Source organism: Diabrotica undecimpunctata, chromosome 5, assembly GCF_040954645.1.
Source record: "Diabrotica undecimpunctata isolate CICGRU chromosome 5, icDiaUnde3, whole genome shotgun sequence".
NCBI lineage: Eukaryota > Metazoa > Arthropoda > Insecta > Coleoptera > Chrysomelidae > Diabrotica > Diabrotica undecimpunctata.
The window spans coordinates 30,546,084-30,567,188 of NC_092807.1; the positions used below are offsets into that span (position 1 = coordinate 30,546,084).

At 31.0% G+C, this 21,105-nt stretch overlaps 1 protein-coding gene and 1 long non-coding RNA gene across 2 annotated transcripts; one reads left to right on the forward strand and one right to left on the reverse strand.

The window, feature by feature from the left end:
- Positions 1-6,510: 6,510 nt before the first annotated feature.
- On the reverse strand, positions 6,511-11,558 carry LOC140442138 (uncharacterized). Its single transcript, XM_072533214.1, has 2 exons — positions 11,169-11,558; positions 6,511-7,432 (listed from the first exon to the last, which is right to left on the reverse strand). Exons 1-2 carry the CDS (start codon positions 11,270-11,272, stop codon positions 6,511-6,513), a joined length of 1,026 nt encoding a protein of 341 aa, XP_072389315.1. The 5' UTR covers positions 11,273-11,558.
- LOC140441237 (uncharacterized) lies at positions 8,367-10,098 on the forward strand. Its single transcript, XR_011950970.1, has 2 exons — positions 8,367-8,813; positions 9,629-10,098. It is a non-coding gene; the product is annotated as an uncharacterized lncRNA (long non-coding RNA).
- Positions 11,559-21,105: the final 9,547 nt, after the last annotated feature.

Here is a 21,105-nt window from a genome sequence, read left to right on the forward strand (position 1 = left end):
TTTATTTATAATTTGGGTACTGATTTATGTTCCTGTTTTTGCTTGTTTAACAAAAATAAAATTATGTACAGTAATCATCGACGTATAAATAAAGATTTTATCTTTATTTATACGTCCATGACAATAATCAGTTTACTGTTTTCTCACGTCTCTCTAGGAAGGAACACGTCATTCACACAATGTCGATTTGATGACACAATAAAAATGTTCGCTGCGTCTAGTAAGCGCCGTCCAAACTGAAAGCCGAGCTTCCTTTGAAGTCGTGAAATAAACCGCAACAATTTGGTTCGCGACGAGTCACGATGAAACAGTACGCAAGCGGTTTTTTCTGCCGTACACATTAACGAATATAGCGTTCACAAACGGTTCGCGAACAGTTCTGCTCGCAAATGTGTACCCGCCTTAATAATAACAAAGAATATAGACGCTTATCATATCATGAAATATGTAGTTAGGGGAAAGTGGGAAAGGAGTACGAACGGGTAACTTTGCATCTACCCCTAAACAAATTTCGATGCCATTGATTTGCAAAATGTCTTTTTTTTTTGTTTTTTCACAATAAAATCTTTATTTTTAATATATTAAATTGTTAAATTTTTAATTTTAAAACTTAAAAATGTATGATATTTTCAATATTCAAAGTATTTATTTTTTTAATTTTATAACTTTGAATTAAAAATAGGTTTGTTCCAACACAACGAAAAACCGTCACATAACTTTTTATTATACTGTTTTTCTGCCCAAATATTAACGAAACATTTTTAAAAAATTTCAAAATTTTTCCACCAAAAATTTAATTTTCTCAGGACTTTTCATCAAACTTTTTAGAAAATTTTCCAGTCTTCACCACTTCAGTCGTCCATTTTTTTGTATACTCGTTAACACAGTTCACCCACAGGGTCCCTTCGCTATACGATGTTTTATGGAACTGCAGAAGTTCATTTTGACCTTAGATAGGAGCCTCATCAAGTGCTTGCTCCAGTTTTGTTAATGATCAAATTTGCTTGAGCCCGATCTAGTTGAGTATCAGGATGGTGTATGTGTTCTACCACTTTTGTCAGGGTGCTTTATGACCTAGTCTGCTCGTTAGACCATCTAGATTTCTTAGCAACTGTTACGAGGGGGTGATGGTATTCTCCCGAAGTCTCTTTTTATCGTCGGTTGTTGCTGATTTGGATTTCTAAGGATTTGCTATGGTCTATGTCCCAGCAGCCATTTGTGCCTTTTTTTTTATCTTTCTTTGTTGAGCTCTAGTGAGGAGTTATTTGAGACTTACTTATTTATTGTTTAATTTAACAATCCGAAATTATACTTCACAATTTCGAATTTTTAAATTGTAAAAAATAATTCTTCGGTGTGTGCTAAAAAGCAATTCTGGCATACTAACAAGATCAGGAATTGTTTTTTTTTAATCAAAACACCTTACAATTGTTTGAGCTTTCTCTCCCGGTGATTGACTTTTAATTAATTTTATTTATAGTTTATAAGAAGAGAGTTTTAATTATATTATCTGTAGATTTATACATATTTCAATTAAAAATTTGAATCATAATAATTTTTCTAAAAAGATTAATTTATTAAAAATTAAAATAATATTATTTTCTTTAAAAAATTTTATAAAACGCAAAAATTTAATCCTATTCTACGACCACGCGGCATCTACATTATAAAAATATCTGAAGTTGCATTTGTTGCCCCACTCTTTCATATTTTGCTACTTAATGGTACTAAAATCTTGATCCACCTCGATCCACCTCTCATTCTTGTTTGTAACGTACGATCCACCCTGTTCAACCTTTGCCGACTTTCAAAAATAACAAGTGAACAATTTTATTCTTCTATAAGCGTCTATATTCTTTGCTAATAATCTATCCCTGTCACCTCCTGTCATGCCATCTTGTTACCAACATGAATAATATGATTGTCACTTAACTGGGTATCATACACAACTATACTCTGTTTTTTAACCAGGAGGAGTAAACTAAAAAGACAGATTCACACCCAAGAAAGTTACTAGAAAAGTCACCAAATACATCTTCTTTTTTGGTTGCTTATCTCGGCCTTGCGGTAATCCAGTAATCAGTATTGGACAACCTCATACGTCGATTCTAACCTAATTTTGTTTGTTTATGTTTGAATAATAATTTTTTCCAATTCACTTCCAATATATTATTTAGTTTTTCTAATTACAATAAAAAAATGTTAGACTGTTATGAAGAAGTTGAAGAATTTTTAGAGTTTATTTATCACATTGTAGAAGAAAATCGTCTGGAACTTATATGAAAGCCATATATTCGTGATAAAATTAAATCTAAAATCCAATCGAATTTTACAATATTTTTTCAGCGCATTCACTTAAACAACAAATATTGTATGATACTTTATAAAAATATAAGCAGTTTCTATGGGATTGCCCATTTTTCAAATGTACAGGTATAGACTTATTTTCATTATTCAGGCTCCATTAAATGAATTGTAGCTCTTTCTGGTCATAGATGGGAGATTATGGGTATTGTTGTTGAACTTAAAAACTTTCTCTCTTATACACTGATTATAATACAATGCATAGAAGCCATCCCCCACTGGCATGTTCAGAATCAGTACACTAGATGTATATATGTATATTTTTAGGTAATGATCAAGAAAATAGTGCACATATAAGAACAAGAAATATTGTATTGTATAAAAGCTATTTTGGAACCTGAAAAAGACAGTTTCCTTATTTTCAACAAGTTCTACAATCCAAATTAAATACATTTCTTGCAATAATATGTGCTACAGCATTACCTTACAATCTGGGTTTAAGGGAAAATAATGATGGTGATGATGATTTTGTAGAAAATGTTGATGTGTTGGTAAATAGAAATGTTAATGATGTGGAACAATGGTTAAATTATAGGAGACATTTTATTCAACAATTTTTTTGCATGAGAATGAGAATACTATTGAATATCATACTAAATGTTTTTTTTTCTATTATTTCTCAAAATGTGATCATAATCATTGGTGTGACAACCTTTTTTGTTTGGGTTTTGATCTTTTCAGGAATACTTATTTCTCCATTCCAATCTATTTCAATGACTTATTCTAAGTATTTGTTCCTTACCTATATCTAATCTTTGGTCTTCCTCGTGTTATATGTCCATCTGACATTTGCTTATTTTGGAAAGTATTTCATCTTCTTTCATCTTTCCTCGTATTATGTGGTCCTATTTTGATGAATGTTAATTTAACCCATTATGACTGTATGTATTAAAGAAACTAATATATGTTTATTAAAAATGTATAATAATAGACAAATTAACAATTTTTTAATCTAAAAATCTATTAACTAACAACAAACATGTGTTACATAAATGTAATGCTAGGTCATTATAGTATTGTAGCTAAAATAAAATAAATTCTTAAGAAACACAACGAAATTACACATCATCGAACTAACTATGGATATAATTCTTATCTATCTAGGTCTGGCTAGGTTTGCAAATTAATAAGTATACAGATAGTTTGGATTGCTTTGAAAAGCAAAGTACCTACTTTTAAAGTGCAGTTAATATCTTGCCTGTGATTATTTGATGCCACTAGCTGTGTAAATTATTTTAATTGATTTTAAATTATTGTGACCTAGTTTTAGTTTTTTTGTGTTTATTTTTTGTCTATGTTAGTTTTAATTTTAATTTTATGCTATGTATGTGAGTAATTAGGATTTTATATTTTTGTATTATACGATTGTATTTAAATTGGGCAATTTCTCGTAGACAAATCAATAAATTAATTAATTAATTTCAAAAAGTTAACTATGTTTACATTAGTGAAAAGTTGAAAAACAACACATACTTCAAAGAGCCTAACGTTACATATAAGTAAATTTACAATTATTCCAAGCTGTTTTTATCAAACATAGACAAAGTAACTAACTATTTTCACAGACAACAACAAAAAAGCACTATTTAACAGTATTTTTGTAAAAATATGCGTTTTACTCTAAAAATAAGGTTTTTGCAGCACTTACTCGAAACAAATGTTATGCTCTATGATACTTTCTAAATTATATTTAGTTTAGACTGCAGTTACTCACTAACTAAAACAACTATCAGTATGACTTTCCACGGAAGGCTTCCTTATGTTTGTTTTGAATGCTTTATACCGTCATCTATGTGATTGTAGTCAAAATGAAACTTTATGTAAAGCCGACTAAATACATCTGCAAGTGTTACATAAAATTAACACTAGGTCATAATGGGTCATATATTCTTCTCCATCTGCCTTTTTTATTTTTCTCCTTTGTATATATGTCAAGATTGTTCTGCCTAAAGTAGCCAATTCGCTGTCTTCACTTTGAGTAAGTAACCAGATTTCAGATCCATATGTAAATACTGGATGTATTAAGGTTTTGTGCAATTGGAATTTACTTTTTTTTGTAATATCTTATCTTGGTTGTTTAATTGAGCCCTGAATGATTGGTGATGATGAATTGGGTATGAATGGTTGGTCTTGCTATGTTAGATGCTATTTAGCCAGATTCCAGTGTATTGTTTATTTTATCTAGGTACTTGTCTACTGCTACTCTATTATTGTACTTTCACTATATATGTTTTGAATTTATATAGTAATCTTCTGTCTTTCTCTTGTACCTATATTCAACTAGAATTTGTTTATTCTGAGAATATATTATTGAATCCTTGTAAAATGTTAGATATACCTATTCTTTTTTATTTTATTTCTAAATATGTATTTTTTATATTCAATTTTAAAATAAATGACTATGAGTTTTCCTCCTTTTAAATAAGTGTTTATTTGATAAACCTTTCCTTACCAAATATAAAATTAATTACACATGTAAATAGCAATACATATACTATTTATGTAGATGACATAGTCTTCTTAACAAGAAGAAGCTGGAGTTGTTTGGGAATTTGAAAAGTGAAGCAAGAAAATTACTAATGTTAATGGTATCTATAAATTTTAGTTTGTTACATATAAAGCATTTTAAGATATATATATATATATATATATATATATATATATATATATATATATATATATATATATATATATATAATATATAATAGTAGAACGATTTGTAATCTGTAATTTTAATTTAATCAGAACTACTTTATCCATCATGGCAATCTGAATTTTGCGAACTGCTGTTTTGAAAAGATTTGTGGTTGTTGTGTTGAACCATGTACGTAGATTTTTCAGCCAGAAAATCCTTCGCCTTTCTGGTTCACGTTTTCCTTCCACTTTTCCAGTCAAGATTAGTTGCAGCAGTTCATATCTTTCGCTGTTCCTCATGATGTGACTGAGGTATTCTATTGTGGTTAGCAGGTCTTTTTCTTTTTGCGTTCTCAACAAAACATCCTGATTAGTAACGTGGTCGGTATAAGATATCTTCAGAATTCGACGGTAAAGCCACATTTCAAAAGCCTCAATTTTCTTGCAATTATAGACTTTTATGGAAGGTTATTACTCTGGTTTGAACCCACCTATTGGAAAAGGTGGCCTAATAATTATTCATATTGGATCTGAAACTGGCTTTGTAAATGGTGGTTTTTTAGAATGTACTTCAAGAACCACCAAAGAGTATCATGACAATAGAGGTATGTATTTGAAGAATATTTAATGGTATCAGACGGTTAGTAACATACCGCAAAATTCTGTTATAGTAATGGATAATGTTAATTGCCATTGTTGTTTAATTGAAAAACTACCAACTTTGGCTTTATAAAGGCATTATTTACTTAATTAGTTAAAAGGAAAAGAGATCACATTTGATAAAATGATGGTTAAAAAAGAACTCATGAATTATTGTTCAATAACACAAACAAAAGTATAAAAAATATGTAATCAGTGAAAAAGCTAAAAATGACAGAATAACTGTACTTCGTTTATCCCCATATAATTACTGTTAACTTAACCCTATAGAGCTAGTATGGACACATGTAAAGGGTGACATAGCGAAAAACAACAGTTATTGAAGAAATAACTGTTGTATCAAGACGTAGCGAGAAACAAACTACATACATTCAAATTAGTTGATGTGAAAAGAATGTTGAGGAAGCTTTATCGAAAGTCACTGCAGAAAATTGGAAAGTATGTAGGTACACATACATCATGCAAAAAGGATGAAGAAAAGTTAGGGAACTTAGATTTGTTAGTTGACTAATGCTTATTAGAAACCAATTATCATTGCACCAAACAACCAATTTCAGATTCACATGATGATCATAAACACGATATGATATATTAGGTATGTGAACTGTGATATTTATTTTTATTCGACCTAAGGAGAACAGCATATAGCAAATTCAAATATTTGGTGAGTGACAATAATTGATAAAGAGGAAAGAAATACAAAAGAGACTACTAAAAGTAGGTAGTGCAATGGTATAATGTTCGTGACCATTGGCATTGTATGCTTGTAACACTTGGATAATGAATAAGAAAGATGAAATGAAAATATACATCTAGAGAAGGAAATTACTTTGAAGATACAAGTGATACAATTTATTCATCTTCTGAAGAACTTGTGTTACTGTCATTGCTAATTGGAATTATTAACGGCTCTATTACACTATCCATGATGCCATCTAATTTACACATTTTTTCCTCCACTTTGAGAATGTGATTAACACAATTTTGCCAATGTGTTGTGGTTACATTCTCGAGAGCTTGTAACAGAAGTTTTTTTACTTCTTTAAGTTTAAATGTCGTGTTTTTAAGTGCCACTTCATTTTTCACCTGGGCCCAAATTTTCTCAATGGGATTCAACTCGCAATGATATGGAGGCAGCCGCAGTACAATTTGACCATTTGTTTTAGCCATCTCATCAGTTACATACATATTATACTTATCTTTATTTACACGTACAAGATGTAAAAGTTCTGACCTAACCATCTCCATATCAAAAGGAATGTTTTTTATTTGTAACCATTCTTGCATATATTTCTTTGTTGATGATGTTGTCGGAATTTTTTCTACTTTTCGGCTGTGATATGATGCATTATCCATTACAATGATAGCGTTTTTTGGTAATTTTTGCAAGATACTATTAAACCAATTTTCAAAAACAGATGCATTCATTTCTTCATGGTAATCCTCTGTCTTTCTTCCCTCAAAAAGTAAAACCCCTTCATTAACAAATCCTAACTCTGATCCAACATGTAAAACTATGAGGCGTTTTCCTTTCCCCGATGGGTTTCTCAAACCAGTAGACAGCCCCTCAACGAATGCCTGTCTAGGGTTTTTTATGGCACAGTCCACCCACACTTTATCTTTGGTGTGACCTTCATTTACCCATGTTTCGTCAAGGTAATAAATGGGCCTACCTTCACTTCTGTACCTTTTTATAGAAGTTAGGTAATTACGCCTCCATCTGACAATATCATCACGTTCAATTAGAATACTGGTTCGACTTCTCTTCAAGTACCTACAAAACAATAGAATGTTACATTTAGACCAGGGCAGATCTGTGAAAAAAGTCTGTTTTTGGATATGAGAGGTGGCATGTGGCATTCGGATTTTTGCAGAAAAAGTTAGGTAATAACTTCAATAATAACAATTGACTCATGCTCCCTCTCAAATATGCCCGGAGCATTAATAAAAACATTAAAATATTTAAAAATTACTAAAAATATCGATTTTTGTCTACTTTCTTTGCTCATAACTTTAAAACTATTAATTTTGGAGGAAAGTCGTACATAAATAAAACAAAGATAATTAAATTTCCTATGATATATGAGTGGTTAAAAATGTCTTCCAACCATTTAGGTTGTACTTAGGTCCTTCGTAATTGGTTTAGAAAATTTTTATAATCTACTCAAACCGTCCACCAAATTTGAAATTTTTTAAAAACTTTTAGAACAAACATTAGACCATTTAGATGTTTGCAAATTTTTTTAAATATTAAGACGCAGTCTACCGGTCTAATACACTACAGAATTGAAATCGTATTATTTAGGCGGTCTCAGCAATGTTTTAAAGTTATAAACAATTTTTTTGCTTATAAACAAATAGATTATTGAAAAAACCATACTGGAACAGACTCGGTAGACGCTTCTTGTAAAAGAAAAAAAGTTGAATTGCGAGGAGTAGTTCCTGAGATACAACCGGTCAAATTTGACCGGTATTTGCGACGAAGCTATACCTAAACAGTAGGATGGTAACTTTTGAACCATTACCTTATTTTTTCGGTTCTCTTTCTCTATACATTTTTTCATATGTTTAAAACACTCATAACATAAAATAAAAATGTTATGTTTGTTGCATATATTTAAGTTTTTATTACAGATGGTAAAGAAAGAGAAGAGAAAATATGATGGCAGATGAAGGATGAAGAGAACCGCATGATGGCAGAAGGTTAAGGTTAAGATTCGTAGCTTTTAGCTTTTAGCAAAGCTTTGCTTTTAGTATTAGCAAAGAAGATAGACGCTTAGCTTAGCTTTAAGCGTCTATATTCTTTGGTATTAGTATTATCAAAGAATATGTATTATATTCTTTGATTGTACTTACATACATATTAAAATTAGAGCCGTGCCCCACAATTTGTGAATTTTAAGTTGCTAAGGAAGTAACACAGAATCCATATATACAATTTATACATCTGGAATAGCTGTGAGTCAAACTGAAATAAATACCCAAATTCATTCTACATTTACAGTGGAATCGTTTAATGAATCAGTTACAAAATTGTCACGATGGGTGAAACGCCTGGAAGGAGCTTTTAAAGTTTTTGAAATAGATCACAATATGAAATTATCTTATCTATTACATTATATGGGTCCTGAAGCCTATGATACACTATGTGACAAGTAAGTACCAGATGATAAAACATAGAATGAAATTATTACACTATGTAATGTACAATTTTTACAATCATGTCCCTTTGGAAATTGCTGAAATTTACAGGTTTCAAACCAGAAAATAAGCCGAGGGAGAATCAGTGCAAGAATTCTTACTAGCATTACAGAAGACAGCAATAAATTGCAATTTTTAAGCATATCTAAAATCTGTAATAAGGAACCAATTTGTCTTTGGATTACGTTCCAAAAAAAAAATACAAGCAAGACTATTGGAAACAAGGAATCTAGACTTGGATCGAGCAGTAGAGATTGACAGTAGTTTGGAAACGATCAGAAAAGAACAGTAATCAATTAAATTACAATAATTCAATTAACAAAATATTCAAAACTCAATAAGAGTAAAAAACATACTAATACAAGTTAAAATGTAAATTCAAGTACAAATATTACACATTCTAGTTCAAACACTAAAACAGGTATATGTTATCGTTGTGGGGATGCTTCTCATTTAGCCAATCAATGTAAAAAGAAAAATTTGGTATGTAATTTTTGTAAGAAAAGAGGACATTTACAAAAAGTTTGTTTGAAAACTAAAAACATAAATGCTGTTGAGGAAATTTTAAATGTACATTCAACTAATTTAAAAGATAAATTTATTATTAGTTTGAAAGTAAATAACAAACCTATACAGTTTGAAATTGATTCAGATGCTGTAGTCAGTATTATTAACAAAAATGTATTTAATTAGAATTGTACTGAATTACAACTACAAAATACTAATATAAAGTTAGCTACTTACTGTAAAAATGAATTACATGTTTTAGGTATGGCTTTGGTGACAGTTGAGCATCAGAATAAAACTAAATTCTTGAAATTATATATACTTGATGGTGAAGGTCCTTCATTGGTTGGGAGAGAGTGGATCCATTCATTAGATATAAATTTACACAATGTGAACACTGTCTCAAATGCAGAAAAGGAGTTACAACAATTGTTTACAAAATATAAAGATTTATTTGACAAATCTATTGGACAATTTTCGATTTCTGATACCAAAGTTATACCTACCTTAAGTAGATCTCCAAGAATATGTAAACCTATTGTAAAAATGAATTTGTAAAAAAATTCATTGTCAAGGAAGAAAATGTTATATTTGATGCATATATTTAAGTTTGTATTACAGATGGTAACAGAAAAGAAAAGAAGGAGAGAACCGGATGGCAGAAGGTTAAGGTTAAGATTCATAGTTTTTAGTATTGTACTTACATATTATAATAAAGTAGTTTTCAAGTAATATATATTTCATTCTACACTATATACACAGTACACAACAAAAAACAATCAGTATTGAGCGATTATTTGGTATAAAAATACCAAAAATTCAAAAAAAAATAGGTTGAAGAAAGTTTAACTTCAAAGTTCAAAATCGGTATACATAAAAAAATGCATTTTCTCAGCTTCCAATCTAGCAATTTTCTTCATTTTTTTTTTAATCCGAAGTAACTCGAGTAGAGCCAGCTAAATAGCGCATTATCAAATTCCAAATATGTTTTAATTTTATTATAATAAATAAATAAATTTTTTTCTAACACACATCTACCTTACTAACGCACTTCTAAATGCCAAAAAGGCTTTAGTTTTGTTGTAATAAATTAATTTATTTATAACAAAATAAAAACACATAGGTATTTCTTCCTACGTTGTGGAATTTTTTTTACAAAAACTTACCACACATATACCTTTTAACGTTATAAATAGAAATATTCTCATTTGAATAGTCTATAATTATTTAAACAATCTTTGTTTAAACAAATTAAATTTTTTTGTTAATTTTTTTTTTACCTGGCGGGGGTACTTATCAGTTTCAGCGGTTCTGATTTCGCCCCAGAAGAATATGTCATCTGTGTTTATATTTCCTTGATCAAATAAAGACTATTTAATTAAACAAAGATTGTTTAACTAATTATACAGCTTTCAAATGAGACAATTTGCATTTAGAGCGTTAAAAGGTCTACAACATAGGAAAAAAGAAGTAGTTATATTTTGTTAATTTATTTTTAACAACATTAAAGCATCTTTTGGATTAATGGTATTGCTATTTTGCAGCAAGGGAAATAAATTAAGACAGTTTTAACCTCTATTCGTATAACAGGAAATTTAATCATTACCTTTATTTTATTTTTGTACGGCTTTGCTCCAAAATGAATAGTTTTAAAGTTATAAGCAAAGAAAATAGAAAAAAAATCTATATTTTCAGTAATTTTTAAAGCTCTTTATCTTCTAATCGATTCCCTAATTCAGACATAATATATTTTTTGGGTTGCACGTTTTATGTATTATTGTGGCTAACCTATATTTACTTACTTAAAATTGATTTGCTTCAAGAATTTATATAATAATGAACGACACATATTTGGAAGATCTGGGCGGTTGTTTACTTCACTTAAAATTTTATTTAATGTAGGCATTTCATTCTTGAAAAAGAAGCTGTGTACTATCTGGCGTATAGATGTTTTAACTTTTTCATCATATGTTGCAAGAATAGAAGGTCGACCGCCAATATTTTTAGGACATCTTACTGTTCCAGTTTGCTTATATTCTTTAATTGTTCGGTAAATAGTTGAATTCGCAACACCTAAAATTAGCACATTACTTTAGTAAGTCTTGATTTTAACTATAACTATTCTGCAAAACTAACCTGTTGCCTGTTTTATTTTTGCTACCGTGGCTGTTATTTTCATTCCAGAATTATCACTTTTGATTTGTTTATACATGTTTAAAATGCATTGTTTCTCATTTGTAGATAAATGACCCAAATGTACTCCGCGTTTTTTTGGTGGAGAAAAATTAATTGAATCCATATTGTTATCTTAATAACACTAATCACTAATATGTCGCTAAATAGTTCTGAAAAGAACTGTTTTTATATAAATACAAACGAAAAATCTAAAAAATGTAAGGAATACCACAGAAAATACAAAAAATTGTCGATATAAATTTTGAATTTTAAAATTTCACAAATGTCATTAGTGTCAAAATGTCATAATTTAGTGGAGTAAACTTGCCTGCGATTGGACCAATTAGAACCAAGAATTACGGCGCGGAAAATTTGAATTACTCCTCCTGGTTAAAAAACAGACCATAGTAATTGTGGCTTAAAAACATAATATTTAAATTAGACATGCCACAAGACAGTAGTTTCAGAACCTTTTTAAATTCCATATTCTGAGAAACTCACCATAGTTCATTTCGTCTTGCGCAGCCGTCCATTTCTTACAATTATCACTTATATTCATTTATTCAATTCTCCGTTGAGTATTGACGATCCAAGAAACATTCTAAATAGAAATCCTTATCCTAGCCGCAGAACTCGATTCACATTCAGATGAAGAATAATATATACGTCAAACGGAGTACCTAAAGTGGGTACTTCGATGAACAAAGTTGTATTATGAGAACTGTCCGGTTTGATGTTCGCACATTTATTTTCTTTTATGTTATAATGAGTGAAGCAAGTAACTGAAAAGGGTTTAATTATCGTGATTCTTGTGGATTTTGAGGTTGAGGTAATTTGTTTTGATAGTTACGTGTTTGCTTATGTGGATGTTAGGTACATTAATTGCAAACGTAATTATTTCTAGACGAGTTTGTATAGATGGGACTACTTATTCGAAATTTAAAAAATATTGTTATAGAAATTGTGTTTTGAAGAAAGTGTTCTTATTAAAATTATTTAATTAAAATTAATTACTAAATTTATTATTTTCCCATTAAAATTATTATTATAATGAAATCTTTGTCGGATCCTTATGTGATTGCTTCTTCTTATAGTGCCATGCACCTATAGTGCGTTAGCGAATTATCTTAAGGCCAGACGTCTATACGTCGCGGTTTGAAAGAGCTCTTCTTCTTCTTCTTCTCGTGCCACTCCTAGCGGAGATTGGAAATCATCATGGCCACTGCGACTTTGTTAGCAGCGCGCCTAAAAAGTTCAATCGAACTACACCCGAACCATTCACGTAGATTACGAAGCCACGATATTTTTCTTCTTCCCACACTTCTTTTGCCCTTAATTTTGCCCCGCATGAAAGAGCTCGCAGTGTTATTTATCCCCGTCCAGTGTTTTATATTTCGTAGCTACGATATTTATTTGGACCTACTCCTCTCTTGTTCTTAATTTTTTCTTGGATAATTAGTTGAGAGATTGCTTATCTTTTCCCTCTCAAGATATGGCACAGGGTATCCAATTTTTTTGTTCCTTGATTAAGTTGAGATATTTTTATGCATCATCTAGAGACAAAGATTTCAAAACATCCCATATTCAAACAGTTTTTATATTGGTGGAGATACGTAGACGACGTACTGGTATGTTTCACAGGAACTAACAGGCAACTCGACCAATTTTTATCGTATATTAATTCTCTTCATAGTCATATTGAATTTACAATAGAAACAGAACAAAATCAATCCATAAATTTTTTAGATTTAAAAATTACCAGACTTAAAAACAAACATGACTTCTCCATATTTCATAAACCCACCCATACTGACACGACTATTCACAATTCATCATCCCATCCCACACAACATAAACTGGCAGCCTATCATAGTATGTTACATAGATTAACAGCAGTTCCTATGTCAAAATACAATTTTGGGACAGAATTAAATATCATTAAGCAAATAGCAGTAAACAATGGATACAACGAACAAACAATTAATAAAATGTTAAATCAAAAACTACACAAGAAAGCCCTGAACTTAGTATTTCCATCACCAGAGAAAAAACCCAGTACCTTCTGCTCGATTACATATATAGGCAAAATATCAACAAAAATAGCCAAACACATAAAAAAGAAAGGAATAACACCAGCTTTCAGAACAAATAACAACCTAGGCAAATATATTAAAAACAACAAGAGCTAACATAAAAAACACTTACACAGTGGTGTGTACAAACTTAAATGTGGCGACTGCCCAAAAATTTACATTGGTCAAACAGGTAGAAATTTTAATAAACGAATAGCAGAACATAAAAGGGCTTTTAATAATAGAAAAACAGATTCTACATACGTACTTCACCTTCTAGATCATAATCATTCTTTTAATGACGAATTTAAAATTCTCCACATTCAAAATAAAGGCCTTAAGCTATCTTTGTTAGAATCTATGGAAATCAACAAATTAAAAAACACAGATATAATTCTGAATGACCAGCTTGAGACAAACAGTTCTCCCCTCCTCAACCTATTTCATTAGAGACTATAAAGTGTAACCCCATACCAAAAACAGATCACTTGAGAAAGGCAATCAGCCGAAACAGCTGTAGTGATAAGAATTTAAAATAAATTTTGTGGAAGTTTTGAAAACATATTTTTCAGTGTTTTATTGTTACATTAAACGCAGTTACTGATTTTATAATTTTCAATAGTTTGACACAGCAATTAATTTATTCAGTATTCCATTCAAAATCAACGATCTTAATTACGGACGCCAACTTTAAATCAAATGTTTAAATTTAATCTCAGTGTTCCTCTTTGAGTTCTGAAATACCTTTGCCTTATAATAGTGTGAAAGCATACAACAGTAGCAGAAAAAAATAAAAGAAATGTAAATTAAAAAAAAAAAAAATCAAATATATTGATAAAACACAGTGAAAAATATTTATTAAACATTTAAAAACAAAACCAAATACTTATAGATATTGCTTTGTCCCTATTCTGATAATTGAGAAACTGCGTAGCCCATCAATGAATCAAAACAAAACAAAATTTATAAATTTACAGTTTCGTTTCAAAAATTTCTCGATCTCTTTCTTTCTCTCTCTCTCTCTCTCTCTCTCTCTCTCTCTCTCTCTCTCGAATATTGTTATATTGTTCTAAAATTTGGACCCTCCTGTCGATTCGATCGCTAATCTCCTTTCTTGGATCTGCTCCCGAAACCGAAAGCATTCGTCTATGAACCCACATTTCCAATGCTTCAATTTTGTTCATGATAAATTTGTTTACACACAGATTTTCACCGTAAAGTTCCTTTTAATATTCAGTGATAACAGTCTTTGTCAATTTTCCTATTCTCTGCTTCTCTGCATTTTAAAACCCCGTGTATATTTTCGTATCATAACAATATATATATATATATATATATATATATATATATAAACTTAATAAAAATACATATTAATAAAACTTTTGAAAATTATTGTGTTTTTGTTTTGTTTTGCAGAAGTTTTGTTAAGGATACTTGAACGAATACTGGTTGAAAACCACTTAAATATATTGCATAGTAAAAGAATAAAAAACAAATCAGTACTTATTTTGTGGCACTTGGCAGGATCAGCTAAAGGACAAGATTAGATATTTTAATTTCAAGGTGCTGCGTGTTGGGTCTTGTCTGTATAATTAAACTAAATGAACGCATATAAATCATCAACAGATGCACAATTAGTTGACTGTAGAAGCGAAACACGCATTCGACAAGATATGTCTTTATTTTTCTAGACTTCCCTTGGAAAATGATGCGTTCGTTTGAAGTTATTATTTTAAACCTGAAAATAGCTAGACTATTTTTGTCCTATTTCCGACTTAATTATGGAAGCCGTTGCTGGTATTTTTGGATGCGGGAACTACAACTTAATATAATTTACGTTTCTGTAGCATACCTACTAAATATATATGTAGGTATATTAAATATTAACTGTAAAACACTGTTTTGATGTCGGTATAATCTTCCAATTGAAAACATTAAGATAATAAAATATATTAATAAGATAATAAATAAAATAAATAATAAAACGGGTCTGAGTTTCACGATGTATGGGCATGGGGTCCTGTTATGTTTCCTTAAATAAATACATCTTTCACGAAATCTCGTTGGACAAGACTCTAAGACATTTCTGCGACAAATATGTATGTCACTCTCTCTCTAAATCACCTCGTTGCGTATTCATAATCGGACCTGGGCCTTTATGACTCTTTACATATCCAATGCTTTGCTGCCATTATTCAATTTAGTCTAGCAGTCTTTTTCAGGTCATCATATCATCTTGTTTTTAGTTTTTTCCTTTTTCTCAGATATTCTTCTTCCTAAAGTGCCCTCTCCTCAATGGAGGTTGGTTACTTAATGTCTTTCCCATCTAAACCGACTTCTTGCTTTTGACATCAAATGAGATCAAATGATTTTTCATCTGTAAAGCTATGAAGCAAATAAATATATCTTTCTGTTGGTGTAGCATTTTTAGGCTAGAACTAGTAAACTGAATATGGCTTCTCTCGTTCCTATGCCGGCTCTTAAACAAACCGATCATTTCTAGCGTTAAAGACGCCAGAATAGACAACAGATGAAATATTTTTAACAAATCCTTATAAATTATGGCCTATGCAGATGATCTGAAACAAATTCGTACAACAGACAAGCTAGAAGAAATGTAAATCGCTTTCTCAAATGACTTAAAAAATATGGACATACAAATAAATAAAGAAATAATCAAAATGATGGTTTTTCCATTAATCAAAATTATCAAAACTCAACAACTGAGCTAGAAACATCGGTCCCAAAACTGTTATTAACTTTACGTTTTACGGGGACCTTATAGCATTCACGAAGAATGCAATAATAATGGGACGAGACTTGTAAATTTTGCAGCATAACGATCGATAGTACATACATAAAGTCATACATAAAATAACGTGGACATCTCCAGATCAACGGACCCAAAATCAGAGATACCACGTACTGATTGATTCAAGACATGGATCAAATATACTAGATTGCAGAAGTTATTGTTGCAGCCGATTACGAAGAGTAAAATTGACAGAAAAAGGGGTCCTGGTAGACGACAAATATCCTGGCTGAAAAACATTCGCGACAGGAACGGGTTAAACACACAGACGTTCTTAAGAAAAGCAGAAGATAGAGACGAATTTGCAATGGTTATAACCAATCTTCATTAGTGGAGTCGACACTAGAAGAAGAAGAAGAGAAAGCAGAAGTTATAGAGGCGCTAATATTGACTCCGATCACTATATCATAGCTGGGTGTCTCAAAGCACGTATGTCAAAAGCCAGAAACTTTAAGACTTAACCAAAAATAATCAAATATAACTTTGATACTGACGTCGTCTCCTAAGTAACTTTCAAATATGCTTAAATCGTAAACTAACAGAACAGAACATACCATAAGTGAAGTAGATCTCACTGAATTTAACACAAATTGTGAGTTTATAAAAACCATGCTGCAAAAGACCGCAGATGAAGTGTTGGGTGAGGTACCCAAAGGGCAGCAAAACAACTGATTCGACGAGGAAAGTAAACAAGTTACCAAAGAGAAGAATGAGGCATCTCTGAACAAGATCAACATAAGGACTAGGAGGAATGTTTAAGAATATCGAGTAAAGAGAAGGAAGGAAAAACAAAAGCACAACAGAAAAAGCGGCAACCAATCAATAAAGAGTTGAAAGAAATGGAAAAATTAAATAAAGAACACGAACAAAGAAAATTTTAGAAACAAGTTAACACAATGGAATTCTTTTGAATGACCGAGAAGAAGTACTGAAAATGTAGCAGAAACACTTTAGTACTACACTACATAATAGAGAAAGTAGAGCTTATGGTCGAGATGATATAGAACTCTGAGTAATCAACTTTGAACGGAATGAGTGAAGCAATTCTCTAGCCAGAAACGAGTCACCGGAGCAAACAACCTATGTACCCGCAGAAATATTTAAATGTGGCGGTCAAACATTTGTTACCTTCTTTCACAAACTATTAATGTAGATAAGAAAAGTATTGATGATCATATATGGCGGAGTTAAAGAACAGGGTCTGTGTAGAAGGCGATATAATTTCGAACTCTATAGACTTTTTGGTAATGCAGATATCGTGAAAAATATCAAAATAAACCGCCTAAGATGGGTGGGCCACGTTATGCTGATGGATGAAAGTGATCCTTCCAAAATAACCATGCTAAATAGGCAATAGAAGAAATAGAAGGATGCTTACACTCAGGTATCTTGACGATGCGCAGGACGATTTAAGGGAGATTGGAGTAAGGGGATGGAGAAGACAGACATTTGATAGGGAATGATGGATGAATGCTTTGAGGCAGGCCATAGCTCACGAATCTGTAGCGCCAACTGATGATGACCAACTATACCTTTGAAGTGGTGAACAAATTCACATTCTTAGGCTTCCTGATGATCAATGATAACTCCATAACATAAGAAATCAAAGGGACAATAATTCTGGCAAACAAGTGCTATTTTGGGTTCCGTAAATACATGAAAAGTAGGAACTTAAGTCAGAAAACAAAAATAACAATCTTATTATGAAGTAAAAACTGCTTTTGTAAAATGGTCTAAAATTTTAATTGTAAATTTCATAGTCAGTGTTTTAAACTATGGTATAATTTTAAAAATAACAATATACAAAACTCTTATACTACCAGTGTTGACATATGAATCGGAAACACGGGCCATCTCCGAGACAGATGAAAACTTTCTGTTTATATTTGAACGAAGAATCCTGAAAGATATATTCGGTGGTCTCTGTGAAAATATTATTTCAAGGAGGAGGTACAACTATGAGATACATCACAAATAGAAATGGATATCTGGTGGTAAAGATGTAATATCTCTTATAAAAATAGGAAGATTACGATGGGCAGGACTAGCAATCACATCAAGATCATCAGAAGAACCTTGCTAAGCAAATCCCTATGTTACAGTCAGTAGGAAGTAAACGAACAGGTAGGCCAAAACTTAAATGAAAGGATAGTGTAAATAATATTGCTAGAAAAATAGGTGCAGCAAACTGGGAAGGGTTGGCAATGGATAGGGCTGAGTGGTGAAGTAGACTTGGGAACGTGAAGGCTCTACTATAGGGCTGTAGCACCAATGATGATCATGTATATTAAAAAGATATTATAATATACTTTGTTTTGGAGTTATAGGGTTAATAATAGCAGTCTACTGAGATATAACTTCTTTGACGGTATAAAAGGGGTCTATGTATTATCTTTAGTTTAATTTTTCTTCATTCTTGGCATTGGTCTCAAGACATGCTTTTAAACCATGTCTGTGAACCATGAAATTGGTCCACAGTGTATATAATTTCAGCGTTGATTGTCACGCAAACCTGGTTTGTAAATGATAAAGAAATAAATAAAATTATGAATAAAAGCTGCTCAATGAAGCTTGAATATCGTTAATAGCAGAACGATCTTATTGAAAGTACACCGAACATTTTAATAATTAACCTTATATAGGAGTTTTGCATGTTTTCATATCATTTTACTCGAAACGGTCATAAGAAATCGCATTGAACGAGTATATTAAGATCTTGAGATTTACACACCTGGTACAACAGTTGCAGGTATGTGGTACTCGGTATTTTGCTCGGTACCATAAAACAGTTCCATATAATTTTCTCCTGCTTTAAGCTAAACACAGATTTTAAACTGAATACGAATTTCAGAGATTTAGATCGAATGGTCGAACACTAGTCAGCACTCAAAAATTAATGATAGAATATTACATGTACTATGCAAATTATATGGTGTTTCTGTAAGGTAGGATTCAGCATTCCCGGAAGGAAAATCTACATTGCAATAAATGAAAACATTACTAAATATATGGTGTCCGCTTACCGCTTATAGAGTTTCTAATTTTTAGAAAATACTTTATAGATGCGTATAGAAACTTAATCAAATCCGCCGTAAATAACGGAAACGAATAATGTAAATCTCGGTGTTTTACTTTACATAGATAATAAGTTCTATAGGTAGTGATTTGTGGCTTAACACCCATTATGGGAGCTGTATTATAGCAGACAAATATCTCGTGGTCTCACCAATTAGATCGCTAGGATCAAGAAAACTTTACTTTCATAAAGTCTAACATTTTTTAGGCATACATGTCAAATTTTAGCGCGATGCAGCAAAATGACGCATATGGAGAAAAACAATTTTCGTTCTCCTTTAACAATATTATTTGATAAATAAAACGGAAAAGAAAATAAAAGATTGGCTGGATAAATATTATGGACTAATCCTCCTGTAGACTACACTGTCAAATTTTGATTCCATGACTATTAGCTAAAGCTCGGATTTATAGGCAACAAAAATTGAAGAAAAAGGCGTCTATATAGGCAAAGATTTTTATTAAAAAAGGCAGGAATATTAACATTCAGGCAAAATATAGGCAATAAAGGAATATAACTATTATTTATTGTACAAAGTGAATTAACGTAATATTAACTTAAGGCAGGTATATTTACACATCATAAACATAACATTAGTATGTTACTAAATGTTTTTCAATATTTTCGGTCTTAAAACTATGTCTTCGATAACTTAAAATTAATTTGTACATTGAAAACGAACGTTCGACATCGACAGATGTAATTGGAGCATATTTCAGAGCGGATAATAAATGTGACATAATTTGAAATTCCTCGGAAAATGTCCCATTCAAAACTTTAGCAACATTAGATAAAAACGAAAAACCTTCATTCTTGTCGAAAACATATTTTTTTTTAAATTAATTGACCGTTACTTCCAGGTGCCGATTTAATTTTCGTCTTTAAATTATCTATTAATTTTACTGACTCACATAAATTTATCTCTTGTTTTTCTAATAAGGTAATTGTGGTAACTATTAATTTATAATTGTCATTGATATAAGCGATTTTCAATTTGGGATTTTTTAATATTTTTTTTGCTTCTCGAATGGCTTCGGAAATATCATCATCAAATTCTGACATAACTAATTCTATTTCATTGCAGTGTTCAAAGTAAAAAAAAACTGCTTCGAGCCAGGTTCCCCACCTTGTAATTACTGGTTTAGGTGGCAACCGGGACACCGGGAAGTCTTTCTTTATATATTTGCACCCTCAACGGAGCCTTTACAAAAACTTTTTTCATAAAATTTATAAAATTATTTACCAACGGAAACAGATTTCTTATTTCTTCAGCAATTCTATTTACCCCGTGGACTACACAAGTGCAATGAATTAAATTAGGATAAAAAATCTTTAAATTAACAGCAGCTTTTAACATATATGCCGCAGCATCTGAAAGCATTAAAACTATTTTATTTACTGGTATAGCGTTGGGTAAAAAGAGGTTTGTTAAACTAGCTTGTATAAATCGACTTATTGTTAAATTGTTTGTTTTTTCCAATTCTTTAACAGCAACTAAATAAGGTTTTCTCGCAAAGTTTTCGTTCAAAATTCCAATCATTAAATTAGCTATATACCTGCCGCATACATCTGTCGTTTCATCCACGATAATATACAAAAAATTG

Coding starts and splice junctions, on each gene's coding strand:
- LOC140442138 (XM_072533214.1), bottom strand. CDS start 11,272: ATGCCTACATTAAATAAAATTTTAAGTGAAGTAAACAACCGCCCAGAT. Junction 7,433..11,168: donor TTGAAGCAAATCAATTTTAA/GTAAGTAAATAT, acceptor ATTGTTTTGTAG/GTACTTGAAGAGAAGTCGAA.